At 37.4% G+C, this 12,323-nt stretch overlaps 1 protein-coding gene across 1 annotated transcript; it reads right to left on the reverse strand.

Annotated features, from left to right (window-relative positions):
* Positions 1-78: 78 nt before the first annotated feature.
* Positions 79-11,815, reverse strand: INSL6 (insulin like 6). The gene is made up of 2 exons (XM_004440670.3): positions 11,495-11,815; positions 79-2,039 (listed from the first exon to the last, which is right to left on the reverse strand). Exons 1-2 carry the CDS (start codon positions 11,772-11,774, stop codon positions 1,681-1,683), a joined length of 639 nt encoding a protein of 212 aa, XP_004440727.1. The 5' UTR covers positions 11,775-11,815; the 3' UTR covers positions 79-1,680.
* Between the last annotated feature and the right edge of the window lie 508 nt (positions 11,816-12,323).

The raw sequence follows: 12,323 nt of genomic DNA on the forward strand, positions 1-12,323 counted from the left end.
ATTCATTTTTTTTTTTGTGAGGAAGATTAGCCCTGAGCTAACATCTGTTGCCAATCCTCCTCTTTTTGCCAAGGAAGATTGTCCCTGGGCTAACATCCGTGCCCATCTTCCTCTACTTTATATGGGACACCGCCACAGCATGGCTTAACAAGTGGTGCATCAGTCTGCGTGCAGGATCCAGGCCTGCAAACCCCGGGCCGCCCACCACAGGGGAGCATGTGAACTTAACTGCTATGCCACCTGGCTGGCCCCTATTCTTAAACTACAAGTACAGACCTATAATTCTTCAAACTGGCTCAAGTGCATCACTGCATTTTGGCTTAAGCATAGACAATTCTCAATGGTGCATTTTCATCTAACACCTAGCAGACATACTTCACCACTCAACCACGATATAATCTATTATTTTGTTTCTAAACAGGAGGCTCCCTATATTTAGAAAGATAACTGAATGTAGACTATAGCCTGGAACTGGTAAAAAAAAAATTCAAACAAATTTATTAATGCATTGTAAGTGTACATGATGTAGATACATGCGGGAAAGAACCTTTGTCCTAAGAAATAACAGAGCCAAATAGGAATAAAAAATTTAATTGAAAAGAACATTATAGTACATATTTGGGGAAGAAACTAGAGAAAGATTTCAAATGATGCTTATTCCCTAATTAATGGTGGAAAGTAGGAATTCCACTTTGGATTCTTTGGATTAAGTTTTGCTCTAATTTGTAGCGTTAAAAACATTTCATGTGTGGACATAAAGTGGAAAAATACACCAAAAACTTAGTGTTGTAACATCTATATTGAGTTGAGAGATGCAAGCACATAAATAGCAGGGTTTCAAAAATATTCATATAGTGACTCTATTACCAGTGGTTCTCGGCCTTTAACTTACTTCAGAATGACCTGGAGGGCCTGTAAAAACGCAGATTGCTGAGCCCCATACCCAGAGTTCCTGATTCAACAGGTCTGGGGTGGGACCTTAGAACTGCATTTCTAACAAGTTTCGAGGTGATAGTAATGCTTCTAGCTTGGTCAGCACTCTATTCTGACCAAGCCAGAATAGAGTGACACATTATATCAGCACTTTCAAAGCAAAGAGAGAATACCTTGGAGAGATTTTACAACCTAAAGACATTCAATGAACTTTCTTTAAATCCTCAATAGAAACTGTGAAAAGATTTCTGACCAGTTACTATAATAAAACTCAAGGAATTAAAAGTCTACCTACCATTACAGTATAAGAACTCCTACTAGGAGTGGTAGTTGGTTAGTGATTTTTAAGTTGGTGGGACAGATGTATTGGCATACTGTAGTGGCCCTAATAGTCATGGGCATCAGCCTGTATGTCATATACATGGAATGCAGAACATTCCATAATCCATTTAAATGCAGCTTAAGAGAGTTTCCACCATAATGACAAGAATGAAGAGGTAATTCTTAGACATACACATGGATCATACCAGTAACATCTGGTAACATCTTCTTCAAATATAAAAATACATGAAAAATAGGGGTCACCAAAGGAAATACTGAGATTCCTATTACCACCAAAAAGTATTGTCAAGTGCTTGCAAGTACATTCAGATGTTGTTTACAGCAGAGAACCTACAAGGACAATTACCAAAAAAATAAACTAAAATATATTAAGCTTTTATTAAGTTAGTATAATTTCTATGATGGCTAGTATATCTCAGTCACAACTGATGATCCTTTTTGCTTTAAGTTTTTATAATCAATATATGGAAGGCATGCAATCCTAAGTTCTTCTTTTGTACATCCTTTAAGACAACATTTTTCTGAGTATCCTCTGCGTTTTCTTTGGGGACGATTCCCCCAAAACAAATTGCTTAAGATTTTAATTTTGTTTGTATTTTTCTTCTGAAATTCTACAGTCTCTTCAATATATGAATTGATATCTTGTGAGGAGGAAAATTTTCTTGTCGTATCAGGTGGCAAGTTGGCCTTTTTATACTGATACTCAGGCAGTGACAGCATCTCCAAACTATTTATTGCTTCTTCCTGAGAGGCAGAAGTAAGGACTGTTGAGAGACAAGAAAAATATCCTACTTTATTAAAATCTTCCTTTAGCTGAAAATTTAATCAAATACTGGAATACTAAAGTCAGATAATTGTTAAAAAACAAGTAATCACATTTTAAATAATAAAATGGTTATTCAAAAGCAATACATATTTTTAACTAAAATAGTTGTAAGTAGTGTTTTCCTATAAAAAGGCTTAGAAACCTTTGTACATTTTTAAGCAAAAAACTTGTTTTATAGAGATATCATTCACGTCATGAAATTTAGCATTTTAAAATATACAATTCCGTGGTTTTTTTTATACAAGGTTGTGTAACCATCACCACTATCTAATTCCAGAAAATTTCTATCACCCCTCCTCAAAAAAAATCCCATACCCATTAGCAGTCACTCCCATTTCCCTCTTCCTCTAACCCCTGGCAACCACTAATCTACTCCCTATTTCTAAAGATTTGCCTATTCTGGAAATGAAATCATACCATATGTGGCCATTTGTGTCTGGTTTCTTTCACTTAGCATAATGTTTTCAAGGTTCATCCATGTTGTAGCATGCATCAGTCCCTTATTCCTCTTACGGCTGAACAGTTTTCCATTGTACGGATATACCACATTTTATTTATCCATTTATCAGTTGATAGAAATTTGGGTTGTTTCCACTTTTTGGATATTATAAATAGTGCTGCTATGAACATTCACATACAAGCTTTTGTGTGAACGTATGTTTTCAATTCTCTTGGGTATATACCTAGGTGTAGAACTGCTGGATCATATGGTAAATTTGTTTAACTTTTTGAGGAACCACCACACTGTTTTCCACAGCGGCTGCACCATTTTACAATCTCACCACCGGCATACTAGGGTTCCAATTGCTCTACATCCTCACCAACACTTGATATTTTCCACTTTCTGATTATAACCATCCTAATGGATGTGAAGTGGTATCCCATTGTGGTTTTGATTTGCATTTACCTAATCACTAATGATGCTGAGCATCTTTTCACGTGCTTATTGTATATTCTCTTGTAGGAATGTCTATTCAAATCCTTTGCCCATTTTTTAATCAAGCTCTTTGTCTTTTTACGCACATTTTATAATTAAGTGGTTTAGTAAAAGCCATTTTGTTCTTCGTTGAAATATAAAGAATTGGAGAAGTGATATGCTCAATGAACTGATTGTTACTATTATACTGCTCTTAACTCTCTCAGTATTATTGGAAAGAAATGGAACTAACTCCAGAAGGTAATTATTTGGAGGCTTGTTGGATTTCCATCATTGCCCTTGCCCATCTACACTTCCTTCTAGGAGGATATATTTGCCTACAGCCACTGTACCGCCAGCCCTTAGGCAGCCATGTTCTGAACCATGTGACTCCACCCTATAGCCACAGTTGAACAGACTGAAGGTTGGCACCTGACCCCACAAAAACCAATCTACTACAGTGGCCAGCAAGTCATGCCATGTGAAAAAATGAGCTGGCCCAATCAGATTTCCTCTCTTTGAAATTAGAATTAAGAAGTAATGAGAAAAAGATGAGTTAGTGAAAACCAAAACTGAAAGGATACTATGAGGCTTCTTATGACAAGCTAAAGTCATAAAGGAACATAAACACTAGAGGCGAAAAGATTCAGAAAGAGAGAGAAGGTGGTTTTTAGAGCTGATATAATTCCTCAGGCTTTCAAGATCCATTTATAGATCTTGTTTTTATAATAACTAACCCCCCTTTTTCTTGAGGTTATTTTCTTGAATCACTGTCCCTTGCAGTTAGAGTCCTATTAGAATACTCCTTAATCTTTGCATTTAATAAATGCCTAAGCTGAACTGTGCAATATTAAAATGTTAGGATAGATATTAAAGAGACAGCAGCAAATAAATAAGTCATCCAAGACAGATAAATATGTGATCAATTAAAATATGTCATGATTAACAGAGTAAATCGAAGGGAAAAAGTGAATTAGGTCATCTAGGCAGGATGAAGAAAGGGCTTCCTGGATGAGATGTGCCACATTCTGTCACTTTAAGGGGAAAAGGCAGACATTAAGAAGGAAACTTTTTCATAAATGAAGACAATTAGGGACTAATTAATGGAAACTACATATCAAATTGGAGAGAGAATTTAAAGGGAAATAAGCTGTACTCATGAGGAAACAAGAAAGGTTAAAAATGAGTACTTAAATCAATGAATTTGAAAAAGAGCCCCAAAAAAGTAAAAAGGAAAGAGAGCAATAAAATACAGAACCAAAACAATATAAAGGTTTAGAAAACCAAAAGTTGGTTCTTTTAAAAAGGATTAATAAAAGAGATAGAACTCTAGCCAGACTAACCAAGAAAAAACAAAGATGAAAATGAAGAAAATACAGTAGGAAAAAAAGAACTACAGATATAACTGAGTTTTCTTAAAATAAATGAGTATTATAAATGTTTATACATTTAAAAATCAAGATGAAATGGATGAATTCATAGGGAAAAAAAAGATGTTTTAACAGGCACATGGAGACACAGAAAACTTAAACATACCAACAATATTCAAAGAAATTAAAAGGGTAGTCAGTTATCACTTCCCAAAAAAGACAGACACAGATGATTTCAAAGGTAGGTTCTACCTACTTTTCAAGAACAGTAAATACTAATCATATACAAGTTATTCCAGGAAAAGAGCAAAAGCTGCCCAGATTATTTTATGAAGCTAGCATAACCTTTACTCCAAAACTACGTAAGAACAATATGAAATTAAAAAAAAGTATAGGCCTATTTCACTTACAAATGTTTATTTGAAAGTCCTAAATATGATATTAGTTAACTGAATCCATATATGTATTTTACAAATATATTAAGAAAGAGTTTATCCCAGAAATGCAAGGATAGGTCAAGATCACAAACTCTATCAATGCAATTTACCATATTAATAGACTCTCATCCTCAGTTGCAGCTGGTTTTGCTTTATACTGTATGAGAAAATTGAAGCAATCAGAAGAGAATTTGCTCTCTTCATCATTTTTTCACTCATCTCTTAATATCTGTACCCATATATTCTGCCTTCCTATCTATTTCCATAGGTGAACTATCCACGCAAAGCCAATTCCTCCACTTATGGACTAGATCTCATATCCTCTTGCGTACTCCAGGACATCACTCCAGCAATGCTTCTCTATATCCTTCATCATCAATTTTTCACTTCCACTGAATCACTCCTATCAGCAAACATATATGTTATTTCTCCCACGTAAAAAAAACCAAAACCCACTTCTCTTGGCCCTTTTTACCCTGCCAGTTACCATCCCATTTCTTTTCTCCCCTCTGTAGCAAAACTCCTTGATAGAGTTTTCTATATTTACTAATTCATTTCTCTTCTCTCATTCTGTCTTAAGCCCACTCCAATCAGGCTTTTGTTCCATCACTCCACCAAAACTTCTCTTCTCAAGGTCACGAATGACCTTTATATTGCTAAATTCAACAGCTAATTCTCCTCTTATTTGATTTATCAAAACACACTCCTTGATACACTTTGTTCACTTGGTTTCCAGGACACCACATTCACTCCTCTTCCTACCTGACCATTTGCCCCTTTTCTATCTGCTTTGCAAGTACCTCCTCTTCAACTTTTTAATGCTGGTGTCTCCCAGGGCTCAGGCCTTGGTACTCTTTTCTATTTATACTTACTCTCTTGGTGATCTCATCTAGTCTTATGGCTCAAAAAATCATTTATATACCTATGACTCCTAAATTTCTACCTTCAAGCAAGATTTTTCTTCCAAACTGCAGATTCATAAATCCTACTTCCTACTCAACCTCTCCACTTCGATGTCTCAAACTCAACATGTTTAAAACTCCACCTGAACTTTTCAAACTCAACATGTCCAAAACTGAACCACCGATATTGTCTTCCAAACCTGTTCCATTTGAGGCCTTATCTCAGTTGGCAGCAACCCCATCCTTCCAGGTATTCAAAGCAAAAAGTTTGGAATCACATTTTTTTTAAACAATTGCAGTCATTTTTGATTTCTCTTTTTTCTCAAATCTCACATAAAATCTACCTGAATATATCTACAATATAACAATTTTCACTACTTCCACTGTTACCATCCTCATCCAGCTGCTATCATCTCTAATATCCTCCCTAACAGGTCTCTCAGCTTCTACTCTTGCCTCCCTATAGTCTATCCTCAACACAGTAGCCAGAGTGATCCCTTTAAAATGTCAGTTACGTCACTACTCTGCTCAAAAATCTGTAATGACTCTTTGCATCACTCAGAGTAAAAGCCAAAGACCCTTAAAATAGGGTCTAAAAGACCCTATTTTATCTGGCCTGCCCGTTACCTCTCTGACCTTACCTTCTACTACTTCCGCCTCACTCTCTCAGCTCCAGCTGGCCTCCTTGTTGTTCCCTGTATACACAAGGCAGAAGTGTATGTGCTCTGCTCTTTCCTCTACCTAAACACTCTTTCTCCAGATATCTACTTGGCTAACTTCTTTACCTTCTCCTTTCTCAAATCTTACCTTTTCAATGAGGCCTACCTTGATCACACTATTTAATACTATACCCCACCCTCCAACCCCCTGCAGTCTTGATCTCCTTTATCCTGTTTCACTTATTGTTTTTCTATTGCATTATTACCTTCTAATATTTACTTATTTATTATGTTTATTACTTATGCAAGCTCCATGAGGCCAGGGATCTTTGTCTGTTTTGTTTACTGATATATTCCAAGGGTCTAGAGCAGCGCCTGGCACTTAGCAGGTACCCAATAAATATTTGCTGAATTAATTCATAAAAGAGAAAAATCACATGATTATGCAAAAGGATGCCCAAAAAAAGGCCTTAATAAAGTTCAGCCCTATTTATAATGATTAAATAGTACCTCTTAGCAGCTTCCTTATCTTGACAAAGGCTATACAGCATAAATTTCTCTAATGGAGAAATTTAAATGCATTCCCCTTTAAAACTGGGGACAAGACAAAACATCCCACTATCACCACTACTTAACAGTACTAGAGGACCTGGCCAATGCTATAAGAAAAATAAAAGACTGGTATAAGGTTTAGAAAGGAAGTGACAGAACTATCATTTGTAAATGATAGAAAAATCTACAGAAACAAACTGTTAGAACTATTAAGATAGTTCAGCATAATTACTAGATAAAGATCAACCTATAAAAATCAATTACATTTCTCTAACCTACAATCACTAACTAGAAAATACAATTAACAAGTATTTACAATAGTAACAAAAACAAAGTATTAAGCATTAACTTAACCAACAATAAAGTCTTGATAGAGAAAACTTTAAAATGCTAATAATAGATGCGTTTGGTTGGAATGACTTTGTTAAAAACATGTCAATTCTCTTCAAATTAATCTACATATTCCATGTATCCCAATTAAAATTCCAGATGGATTTTTAAAAAAGCAATTCAATAAGCTTACTTTTAAATATATATGGAAGACTAAAGATTAAGGATTAGCTTAGTCAATCTTACAGGGAAAAAAATAAACACTGGAGACTTGCCCTCCCCGATATATGACATCCTACAGAGTCACAGTATTAAACAGTGTAGTAATGGTACAAGGTCAAACAAAAAGACCCATTAAATAGAATAGGAAGCTCAGACAAACTTAATAAACAATAAAGGTGGCTCTATAAATCAATGAGAAAAGAATGATTGTTTAGTAGATTGTGTTGAGAAAACTAGCTTCTTACGTAGACAAAAAACTAAGACTTAGTGAGAAAACTAAGCGAGTATCTCTAGCCAGAACAGAACCAAAAATGGGCCCTAGAAGAATTAAGGACCTAATGCGAAACGTAAGACTATAACGTTAACAGAGGGACAGAAAAGGACCTCTAAAACAAAATTTCAAAAGTACGAACAATGAGGCAAAACACTCATTGCCTAATTATATAAAATCAGGGCTTTCTGTTAAACAACACCAATAGACAGATGATAGAATAGGACATATTTGCAATATCTAAAATCAACAACTAATTACTATTGTACCTAGATTTCGAATAACTCTTACAAAAAAACTGGAAAATAACAATTCCAACAAAAAATGGACAAAATATATAAACAGGAAGCTTTTAGAAAAAAGAAACCCAAAAGGCCAATATGCATATGAAGAGGTGCTCAAGAGCAAGTTAAGACAAAAATGAGACTGGCTATCACACTGGCAAAAGTTAAAAATTGTATAATATTAATTAATGGAATGGATATGAGAACAAAGGAATCTTCATGCACTGGTGGTGTAGCCATTCTGTAGAGCAATCTGACACACTTCAAGCAAATTAAGCATACACATATTTTATGACACAGCAATTCTACCCTTAGGTATATAACCCAGAGAAATGTCCACACAGGTCCATAAGGGGGCACATACAATGAGGTTCAGTGCCGTGTCATTTATAGTGTCAGGCTATACAGGTTAGGTGTTCATTGCTGAAAGAATGAATAAGTAAAATGTGGGAAATGCATATGAATATTATGCAGCAGTTCAAAGCAATGGACTAAATGTTCATATAGCAATAATAAGATATAGATCTTAAATACCATTTAGATATATTTTTAAGATACATGTACAGGAAATAATGCACAATTTGCAAAAAAAATATACAAAAAATTACATAACAAACACATTGGAATGGTTGTCTATGGGAGGAGGAGAATGGGAGTGGAGAAAGGAGATATGTGAAGACTAATCATCTTGTAACATACTGTAAAATTTACTTATGTTTATTGTCTATCTTCACTATTCTGTAAGCTTCATGAGGGCAGGAGCCTTCACTGCCTCCTGAGTGAAACCATTCACTCTTACATCCCAAGCACCAAGAAGAATGCCTAGCACATAACAGGCACTCAAATTTTGTTGAATTAATATAAAAAGAGAGGGGCCCTGCATGGCCCAATTGTGATAATGATATCTAAGAAACAAACAAAAAGCCAAGAATAGATGAATGAAGACCAAGAATGGGAGAATATGGCCAATCTAACTGGAATAGGATTTATGGATCATGAAAAGCTGGTGATGAAACATTAATGGTTTCACCTGGCACCAAGAGCTGGGAAGCACCATACTCAGCCAGCATTTAGATATACGATGTTAGCTTCATGGTGCCACATTCTGGGGTAGGTCTTGGAGACACGGTCCATACCTTCAGGATCCACTAACAAGAAGCACACAATTTCAGATTCAAGTTATATATGAGTAGCTCTGAAAAAAAGGTTTCAAATTTAGGTTATCATATTGATAACCTAAATCCATTTTTCAGTCTTCCATATATTTTAAAACAACTATGGCTTTACTGCCACATTGTTGAGTATCAATGTACCAAACTATCTTTTCCTTTGTCAGACTGAAATAGCTTATCAGAAGATTAAAATTGTTGATAATTGACTTGATATAACAGAAATGTATCCTGCTGGTACAAGCTATATAAAAGTTAATCAACTTTTCAGCCACATTCATGTGCAAAAGAAATGGTATAATTATATATTCTATATTGGAATCTATATTGGGAACACATACCTCTCTACAGCTTCTAAATTTATTATTCACTGGAAATTAACAGGACAGATTAAATATCATCTTTCCTGATAGATTAATAGTTTCTAAAATTTTAATACAAATTCATATTGATAACCTAAATCCATTTTTCATTCTTCCATATATTTTAAAACAACTATGGCTGTACTGCCACATGATATTTCCACTTCAGCAAAGTGCCCTTTACATAGTTTACATACTCCCATAGTAACATGTTTAATGAGTATGACAATTCTGAAATATTGTCAGATAAGTTTTTATTTCCTACAAATCTCGTTTCACTGCAGCTTCCTCCTCATTGTTAATGACATTTATTCCTCCAGGGGAGTGTGAACAACACCTGGAAAAACAGTCTCTTTTTCAAGGAAAGGAATTCCAAGCTCTTTTTAAATAAAAAACTCAAGCTTGGACGTCTGAAGGTAAAATTTTGTCTATAGTATAGGTAGTGAGAGCACAGCATTTGATTTGAGGGAAATGCCCACCCAACATGAAGTAGAAAGGGAAGGTCCTCCTTGTATTTCTGGGAGAAAAGAATAAGGAAGACATAGAGAGGTGAACTAGACCTTTGTTACTCAAAAAGCGTTATCCAACTAGCAGCATCAGCATCACCCCGGAGCTTGTAAAACTGTAGACTCTCAGGCCCCACCCCAAACTTACCGAATTGGAATCTGTATATTAACAGTATTCCCCAGGTGATTCATATGCACATTAAAGTGTGAGAATCACTGAACTAATAAAGTATAAGTGGAAGACTTTGGGGAGAGACACTTCATTACAAGAACAGGATAAAGTGAGTTTATATGTTGGTAGGTTTGATGGTGGAAAATGATCAAGATTCAGTCTGATGGTTTCTATTGTTTCGGCCTTTAAAAGTTTCCATTCCCTTAGCAGTAATCTTTTTCATTCATTCATTTAAAAAGAAGTTAATAGGGGCCTGTAATGTGCTTTTGTCACAGTCTTGAAATTCTCAAAATTTTATCTCTGAACTTGTTAAGTGAAGTGTTAAGTATGTGAACTTTTAAGTCAAGTCTGATGGGACAAAATTTGAGTGCCATGTGTGTGAGCAGAGGAGAAACGCACAAAAAAGGAAAAAAGCTTTATTTATTTAGTGAGGAAGACCAGGCCTGAGCTAACATCCATGCTAATCGTCTTCTTTTTGCTGAGAAGACCGCTCTGAGCTAACATCTATTGCCAATCCTCCTCCTTCCCCCCCCCCCAGCCCCAGTAGACAGTTGTATGTCATAGTTGCACATCCTTCTAGTTGCTGTGTGTGGGACGTGGCCTCTGCATGGCCGGAGAAGCGGGAGAAGCGGTGCCTCGTTGCGCGCCCGCGATCTGAACCCGGGCCACCAGTAGCCGAGCGCGCGCACTTAACCGCTAAGCCACGGGACCGGCCTGGAAAAAAAAGCTTTCTATTTTAGTATTTTTAACTTTCCTGCATTTTAAACAAGGGGCCCTGTGTTTTTATCTTGCACTGGGCCTGGCCAATTATGTAGCTAGCCCTGACGGTAGTCAAACAGAACTATGTGTTGGATGCTGTGGTAGACGGAGAATGGAGTGAGGAGCTATGAAACGGTCAGCGATGACTTCACAGGGAAAACGATACCCAAGTTGGGCTTTGAAGGACAAAATGGAGTTTGTCAGGTGACAAGGGTACTCCAGAAAGGGAAAGCTAGGAAAGAGCAGCATTCCTACATAAATGTGTAGACTTATATGTGCAATTATTTCCTCTAAGTTAAAAAAAAAAAAAAAGTTTCATAGAAGTTTTGTATATCGTCGATTTACTGGTTTATAAAAATTTTTATTTACCTGTGTACTAGGCACAAATTCCACTTCCTGGAGAACTCACCCCCTGGGAGAGCAGATTTAGGGATAAGAAATGTACAGAGATGAACAAACAAGCCTTTGGTTTAGATTTTTACCTGGGTTTGTGCCTCTCCCCCAGACCGGGAAAGCGGTTTGGGAGCTTTCCAAGCGGTCGGGGATGAAGGTGTCAACCCTCTCGGTGGCCTGGGAGAGCAGCGGTGTGGGAGTTTCCTCCTCGAACTGGCTCCAGCTAGCATTGCCACAGAGTTTGACTATTTCTTTCAGTAGGTGCCTGCCGCACAGCTTCCTGGCTCTGCTGATGTCGCTTAGCTGAACGGAAAACGCGACCAGCGGGAGGCCGAGCAACAGCAGACACACGTCGAAGAGCCGCGGCATCCCTAGGCGCCCCCAGCCAGGTCCACCAAGCTCCCGTTGTAACCGCCGTTCGCTCCCGCGTCCGCCGCGCACGCGCACCTGGCGGTCCTTTTGAGCACTTGCGGACCTCGCGAGAACTCCAAGGCGACCCCGCCTGGGCTTACCGCGCTCCCGGGGGCTCTCAGAGCGTCGTAGGCAGCGAGCCTTAGTTCTTAAAATGATTGATTCATTTTTCTTGCCTTCTTCACTAGGGAGACTCATCAAAGGAAACATGGGGCCCCAGTTAACCGATAAAACCATAAAAGATGTTGCTCCCTCTAATGGAATGCATTTCCCGCCCTTTTGCGTGGTTGTCAGTGGAGCGTCGCTTCCTCAGAGAAACCTTCTCTCATTTCCTTCGCGGTGTTTATATCGGTAGGGTTGTTCACATTTACGTGTGCGCTTGTTGGATAACTTCTGCCCCACATCCCCTCGCTTCACGAAAGCGGTGCCTGTGTCCTTTCTTGTTTCCCTTTGTACCTTGGGGCCTGACGCGGCATTGGCAGTCAAATACGCTGAAACCTGTGTGTG

The sequence above is a fragment of the Ceratotherium simum genome, chromosome 20 (genome assembly GCF_057802395.1).
Source record: "Ceratotherium simum simum isolate JZ-2026a chromosome 20, ASM5780239v1, whole genome shotgun sequence".
NCBI classification, from domain to species: domain Eukaryota; kingdom Metazoa; phylum Chordata; class Mammalia; order Perissodactyla; family Rhinocerotidae; genus Ceratotherium; species Ceratotherium simum.

What these genes read in the sequence shown, in the direction of transcription:
- INSL6 (XM_004440670.3), bottom strand. Translation starts at nt 11,774, where the DNA reads ATGCCGCGGCTCTTCGACGTGTGTCTGCTGTTGCTCGGCCTCCCGCTG. An exon ending in GGGGAGAGGCACAAACCCAG is followed by an intron (nt 2,040 to 11,494) that starts GTAAAAATCTAA and finishes GTCTCTCAACAG; the next exon opens with TCCTTACTTCTGCCTCTCAG.